The sequence below is a fragment of the Ostrea edulis genome, chromosome 6 (assembly GCF_947568905.1).
Source record: "Ostrea edulis chromosome 6, xbOstEdul1.1, whole genome shotgun sequence".
In the NCBI taxonomy this organism is placed as follows: Eukaryota; Metazoa; Mollusca; class Bivalvia; order Ostreida; family Ostreidae; genus Ostrea; species Ostrea edulis.
Window position 1 is genome coordinate 20,663,624 of NC_079169.1, and position 8,112 is coordinate 20,671,735.

General features: G+C 37.5%; 1 protein-coding gene across 1 annotated transcript; it reads left to right on the forward strand.

The window, feature by feature from the left end:
• Positions 1–507: 507 nt before the first annotated feature.
• LOC130047213 (uncharacterized) lies at positions 508–6,124 on the forward strand. The gene is made up of 4 exons (XM_056141821.1): positions 508–822; positions 1,235–1,300; positions 3,103–3,225; positions 5,263–6,124. Exons 1-4 carry the CDS (start codon positions 508–510, stop codon positions 5,659–5,661), a joined length of 903 nt encoding a protein of 300 aa, XP_055997796.1. The 3' UTR covers positions 5,662–6,124.
• Positions 6,125–8,112: the final 1,988 nt, after the last annotated feature.

Consider the following 8,112-nt stretch of genomic DNA (forward strand, 5'->3'; position numbering starts at 1 on the left):
CTAAACCCTGCGTGTTTCTGGAGCTGGGAATCTTTACCTAGTGAAGGTAAGACCCCATTGGGCATTAGGTAGCAAATCTGTACCATTATCATCAAAATACATAGATAAATAAATTGTAATAAAAAAAGATTTGAAAATCAGTATTACATGACACTTAAAAGATCAACTACATTGTATATATTATCATAAAAATAAAGTAAATCAAAGAAAACAGAATCAGTTTATTCTACTAATAACAAAATGTATGCTTTAAGATATTCAAAGATGGTTGTTATATGTATTCCGTAGCAGCAGCTCGCTGGTCTGTAGAATTTTTTTTATTGGAAGGAACAGTTTGGAATAGCGATCTGTCCTGACTTTATAGTTTATAATAGAATCAATGTAATTAAAATTAGATCCGCTCACGTACATCGCTTTTAATTAGATTGTGATAGAATATATTTATGCTTTGTCTACAGTTCCTTGAATTTGGCCAGGCTTGCTGTAGATAAAATCACCAAAGAAGAAATGGGTGAATTGGAAGGAAATGAACTCGCCGAAGTACACATATATACTCAGACATTTAAAGTAACTCAGAAGTCAGTTGAAAGGAATGAAATTGATAAAAGATTCCACACCTACATAAACAGAGTGTTGGATGAGGGCGGAGCGGAAATAGGGATCGTGTTTTATAAGGGCTTGCTGTATTCCCATCCCGACGCGAATGACCAAGCAGGGAAATATTCTGTCGAATTCCACCTGTTGTCGGCGAAACACTGGGATGAGAACAGAAGAAACAGACTTCTGAAGTCGCAGATCTACAGGGAACACACGGAAAATTTTGTAACTCTGGAAAATGAAGTACTAAAGCAACAAACCGTTTCTCTCAAGCGCGACCCTGTCAGTTTCAACAAGCATGCCCCGGAGACGAGACAGGTGCCCGGTTGCTCGAATATTGATGGGGATAACTGCTGCGAAAAATGTTTGAATTTTGGCTAATTGTTCCTCGCGTTCAGTGGGATTTTTTCGACCTCCTTTATCAGATGTATACCTTTGATATTTTCCATCAAGGTATGCTGGCTAAATTTGTGCACTTCTTCACAATTCCAACCAATGTCATGCTGTCGATGATGTTCCTTGCCCAATTTGACATTTATGGAGAACTTCGCTATGGAAACGCCTTTTCTGTTAACGGCTCGCTCGTTCTTTTAGGCGTGTTGAGTATTGCCTACCTCTTAATGGGATTAATTCGCAGGTGCGCTCTGTGGGGAGTGGCTACTATGGTCGTTCTAAGCGTACTTTACATGGCCGGGAATCTATGGTACTATAGTTATCGTACGATAGGCAACCCCTGGTATAACCCGACCAGCCTGTACACGAACCCACTGATATGGAGCTGATTTCCTTTATACAAGCATCCTCTCATATGACGGAAACACAAATACCCGCTTTCATAACAGGTAGACAATTCACACTGAATTAAAACATCTGGAAATATTAAGTCTATCTTTTATTGACATTCTTTCTTTTCTGTCGGAATCCCAGTCGTTAGAATAGATGTACTATATTTATCTGTATTTATACGCGCTTTGTTTACAATTGCAACGCATTATCAAGGAAATGGCTATTCTTGCAATCTGTAGATAATATCAAAGGTACAAACATTGCAAATGTGAATATAACATAATGGCAATGCAATAAGGTTACATTTCTGCAGTTTGTATTCAGTAGATAATGCAACTTCCGGTGTCGTTTTCTGACCCTCGGTTCGTGTTCAGTAGATGACACAACTTCCGGTGTCGTTTCCTGACCCACAGCCCGTATAAATCAGTAGATGATACAACTTCCGGTGGTTTCCTGTCCCTCAGTTTGTGTTCAGTAAATGATACACCTTCCGGCGTCGTTCCCTGACCCTCTCAAAGGTTACCAATGTTTGTCAGTAATAAACGTATGATGTTTCTATGTATATTTCATTTCTCAATAAATGCTCTCTAATTTCAAGAAAAAAGTATGAGATATAAATTATGGAGGACATATTGCATCATAAATTGTTAAAGATTATCCTGCAACATTCACAAAAACGCGATCATTATTTCTTAAATATACATACACTTCACTGAAGAAGGAATAATGTGTATAAACAATAGGAGCCTGGGATATTGTGTGCACAATTAATATTACTTCAGGTTTCTCGCTTTTATAACCTTAAAACAATCTGTATATCTCTTCATTTAGCTCTTATCCTTGGACGAATTTGGCTCCACTTTTTTGGCACGCTGTTTTTGGCTATATTTAGCTCTAAAACTTCATAGTTATTTCGGATTTCAAAGATTTCGGTTGAGCATCACTGAAGAGACATTATTTGTCGAAATGCGCATCTGGTGCATCAAAATTGGTACCGTATAAGTTTTACATTTAATAACATGCACTTTACACACAGGTCACGGAGCTCAGTGGTAGAGCGTTCGCTTCGTAACCGGGAGGTCGTGAGTTCGAGCCCCGTTCGTGTCGTGGCCGTTTCAAACTTAAGACGTTTAACATAGGTATTTTGCTCCTTCGCCAAACGCTCGACATTTAGAAGTGATACCTACGAGTCTTTCGGATATTACCTTAAACACGGAGGCTCCGTGTTGCGGCAGGCGTTGCCACTATAAAGAACCATCACAGCTACAGTCCCTTAGTCTAAATTTGTGGCGCTTCATCCAAACCGAGTGACGTCTCAATATGAGTGAAAAATCCTAAAAGGGATGTAAAACAAACATTGATAACGTTAAGTTTACATTTACTCCATAAATGATATACATTTATTCCATAAATAACATGCATTTTACATTTATTCTGTAAATAACATACAGTTTACATTTATTCCATAAATAACATACTGTTTACATTTATTCTATAAATAACATACATTTTACATTTATTCTATAAATAACATACAGTTTACAATTATTCCATAAATAACATACATTTTACATTTATTCCATAAATAACATACATAACATACTGTTTACAATTATTCTATAAATAACATACAAAACATACTGTTTACAATTATTCTATAAATATCATACATTTGTAGGTGTTACGCATTGGGAATCCCTGCACATGTTCTTCTTTAAGAAGAGGAAAACACACGAATCCCGGTGTAAGAACTGCGGCTTTGTGACGCTCTCACTACTCAGTTTTCCAATTCTATCAGTTTCCGTAGCCTGGTTTTCATGGCCGCACCTGATTGGCACAGAGGTAAGTTCTATAGGTTTCGGTGATTACCAGCACAGGCACTCGACGTTTTAAATATCTATAATTAAAAAAATTGTTTTCCTGTAAACATAATATTGACAAGGTATACCACGCCGCCATCTTGGTTTTCGTTTTTACCAGCTGCATCGCTTGAAAATTTCAGCGAAAAGTTCGATATAATACAATAATTAGACCCCTACCGTTTAGAAGCAACTCTGTCAAGGTCTTACCTCTCGCATCGTCATGGTGAACTGGAAATAAAGTCCATTTATCGGCTATAATCAACCGTCAAACATCGTCTACTGCTTCTCAAATGCGAGAAATCGCTGAAAGGTGGACGTACGTTGACATAATTTTGGGATAGCCCTTTTTTCATTGGTCGATAAAATTAAAAATAGTAAATATTATAATTAGCCGTAAATATGTTCTAGTGAGCGAGGTAATTAATAGATCTTGAACATTATTCTATTAATATATACTTTATTTTTTTTATTTTTAAACGTTAAACATGATAACTTCACTTATTCATGCATTCGTTTCTGTTGAAAGTAAATTTCATAACGTAATAAGAAAACTTCAAAATTGAATTTACACACACACGCACGCGCGCTTACACGTGGGTATACTCTCAAACGTACACAGTAACATTTATACATTCATGCAAATGTCCTGTCCTGCTTATCTGTTGTCACAATGGGTGACAAAACATGGGTTGGAGTCGAAGCGGGGCGGGGGGGGGGGGGGGGGGGGGGTCATGAACATTTCCAATGTTATTTGGTAATGTGATAGATTTACTAAATTTCCCGTGCCAGCCTGTCCCGAAACCACACAATTGTGCAGAGTGTTATTGTTTGCAGCACTGCAACTACCCTGCATTCAGTGCCCCCCCCCCCTCCCCCGACACAAACGTCAGTGGGTACATTAGCAAGGGAATTCTCATTTGCATAATGATGTCAACTTCCGTCCCTAGATCAGGATTTATCGCATTTTGAGGAGCAGTAGACGATAGTTGATGCTTGATTATATCTGATCAATGGACATTATTTCGAGTTTTCCATAACGATGCGACAGATAGGATATTGACAGAGTTGTTGCTAGACGGTAGGGTTCTAATTATTGTATTATATCGAACTTTTCGCCGAAATTTTCAAGCGATGCAGCTGATAAAAACGAAAACCAAGATGGCGGCGTGGTATACCTTGTCAATATTATGTTTACAGGAAGATTTTTTTTATTATAGATATTTAAAACGTCGAGTGCCTGTGATTACCAGGGGGTAAGTTCTATAGGTTTCGGTGATTATCACGGGGTAAGTTCTATAGGTTTCGGTGATTATCACGGGGTAAGTTCTGTAGATATCGGTGATTATCATGGAGGTAAGTTCTGTATATACAGGTGATTATCACGGAGGTAAGTTGTGTATTTATCGGTGATTATCACGGAGGTAAGTTCTGTAGATATCGGTGATTATCACGGAGGTAAGTTCTGTAGATATCGGTGATTATCACGGAGGTAAGTTCTGTAGATATCGGTGATTATCACGGAGGTAAGTTCTGTAGATATCGGTGATTATCACAGAGGTAAGTTCTGTAGATATCGGTGATTATCACGGAGGTAAGTTCGGTATATACCGGTGATTATCATGGAGGTAAGTTCGGTATATACCGGTGATTATCATGGAGGTAAGTTCTGTAGATACCGGTGATTATCACGGAGGTAAGTTCTGTAGATATCGGTGATTATCACGGGGTAAGTTCTGTAGATATCGGTGATTATCACGGAAGTAAGTTCTGTAGATATCGGTGATTATCACGGAGGTAAATTCTGTAGATATCGGTGATTATCACGGAGGTAAGTTCTGTAGATATCGGTGATTATCACGGAGGTAAGTTCTGTAGATATCGGTGATTATCATGGAGGTAAGTTCTGTATACATGTATATCGGTGATTATCACGGGGTAAGTTCTGTAAATACCAGTGATATGATTCATTCTTCCATTACATTGTTAGAAATTTGACAGTTCATTGGTGATTTTGCAGGTTATTTACATAATGGCAGGAATAGGGTACCGTCCAAAGTTTTTCAAAGAGTATTTCCGAATTGTCGAAAAGTCGGAGAGCTTCGGAAATCCCATTATTGATCGATTTCCCACGAACCACAAGGACGTCATGTCGGTAGCACCAGCGCATGTGGAAACAATGAAGAAATGTCATCTTCTCTCCGAGCATCCGACGAACGGAGAGGTGTTCAAGACCATCGCTACACTGAAGTTATCTGCAATGTATTTAAGGAAACGAAACACACTGCAATCCTTAGATAGGACCAAAGAATCCCCTGAAGTGGCCATAGAAAATTTGGATATCATGATGGCGGCTCGCAAAGGTTACATTGGAAAGAGTAACAATATGAAAGTGGGACATAGCGATGAAGTTGTGTAAAGAATTTCTACATAACGGACATTTTATACAGCTCAGGTTCTGTATTTCAGATTTATGGCCTGGATAGATCTGTCTTTATTTGTAACTCATGTACAACCATTACGGTAAAGTGTGAATAATGAATAAAATATTGTAGTATAGAAATATGAGAGAGAGAGAGAGAGAGAGAGAGAGAGAGAGAGAGAGAGAGAGAGAGAGCACAGGGGCGGATCCAGGAATTGTGGTTACGGGGGGCGCCACTTTATGAGGCAGGGGGTCTGGGGGCCGCCTTGAGGGCCCAGGGGGCGAAGCCCCCGGAAGCTCCTGGATTTTGCAGGTTTTATAGAGCTTGAAATACGTCTCCTATTTAGTCATTTCTACTATTTTCTATCATTTCTTATAAGGTGAAATTAATAAAAATGACGAAAAATTTTAAGGGTTTTTGGAAAAAATTAAGTTCTCCCAATAAAATATTTCAAGAAATCGAAAGATTTTGTTATTCATTTCTCCGGGAGTGGAAGAAATTCTTGCTTCTTTTATCGTTTAGTACATTTTTCTAAACAAGATACCACAATTTACCTTAAATTTGAAAATTTTAAGGAGGGGTGGTGGTGGCTGCGCCCCCCTTAACTCCGCCACTGGAGAGAGAGAGAGAGAGAGAGAGAGAGAGAGAGAGAGAGAGAGAGAGAGAGAGAGAGAGAGATATTTTGTTTCGCTTCGTCTGCTTCTGTTCTAGGTCAGGCTTGACGTTTCTTTTCTTGCCTTGCATTGGATGACCTATTTTTCTATTTCAAAAGAGTATATTTTTGTACGTTATTTGGTATGAATTCTCACAATGCCACACTTCATTTCTAAGTAAAAAAAGAATTCAGTGAGATGAATTATTCATTGATAATTCATGCCTCACTCATCAAAGTGGAAATAAATATCTGTGACGCTATTTACTCTATATTTATTAAATTGTTTTCCTGTTTATCTGAATCCAAGTACAGAAAGCCAGTCATTGGTGTGCAGTGCCATGGCTACCCGGATGTATCTACAGGAAGAAAAATCATATTACATGTATATAATCGATTTTCTCCACTCTAATTATTGAGTAATACCTGGTGATTGATTTTAGTGTATTGAAAACCACCCTCCAGAAAGAGGCGCTGTAATATTTATGAAGGTTTTATCGCTAAGCTGCATGTACAGGTACCGTGACTCTGGTATTTTACGTATGTTTAGTGTTATAAATCTATCTAGCATATTTATATATAAATAAATGTGATGCTTTGTCACTTAAAACAGAAATAGGAAGAAAAAAGAAAGAAAATGAAATTGGTGAGTCCATGCTTGTTCTATGAGACGTATGTATATAGGCTAGTGTCAGATTACCTCTCCAGTCCTTAAAAGTAATGAAGGCTAGGCCCCGAAGAGGCCGGGGTCCACTGCTGAATGGAGAGGTACGAGGGTATTGACCTATTTAAAATCCACCCCTTTAGTTTAAATATAACTATGATTTACTCATATATATTAAATGAATCATTCCATGAAATATAAAGATACCATTAAATATTATAAATAGAAGTTGCTGTCCTTTAAAAAAGTAGTGCAGTGTTAGGCATGCGTTTCTGACATAAACTTAATATTCCAGGTCGAAATAAAAATGTATTTTACAACAGAGTTTTTAAAATCGTAAAACATGTACCGTTAACTATTTCATGAGAAGTTTCATTGCTTGAACTGTTATGTTATATAGACCTAATGGATATGAAATATTTGTAGCTCGAACATTTATCAATTGAGTGTTAAGAATCAAGAGTTAATCCTTGTATTACATCTGGACCCAAAAGTTCAAATTCAACAGGGGTCACTATATGGTCAAGATAATAACGTTAGAATTTAATACCTTATTAATGATATAAATCTGGCAACGAAATATCTTGATCCAATCATGATATACATGTAATTCTGGCAAAAAATATTGATGCTAACAAGCTTGAATGTCGCTTTTTCGTTTCAAAAGCTATATAAAGCGCATCTTCACAAATGATGTTCATTTTAACAATATATTACTTCCTTTGCTGAGCGTTGCTATGGTGAATATGTCGTCTATGTAGAAATGAATAATTTAAACTCCATAACATCAATTGTTTTAAATTCAAAAATCAGTTTTTAGTATTCTTTTAAAAAAGAATGCTAAAACTTTTTAGCAAACCATACTGTACGTTTTATTTCTTTCTTTTGACAATTGTTTATAGGAGATTGCTTGTTGTGATAAACATGTACTTGTGTATGGGCATGCTGACCCCCCCCCCCCCAAAAAAAACCCCACACATGTGTACGGTCACGTGCTACCCTAGGTTCCAGACTATAAATAAAGGTCGCGTCATGAAGCTCATGTGCAATTGTACATGAGAAGAAAAGGAAAGGGCCGAACGAAGTTCCAATTGGCTCCGGTGAAAATGTACACTTGTGCATGCGCAAGCT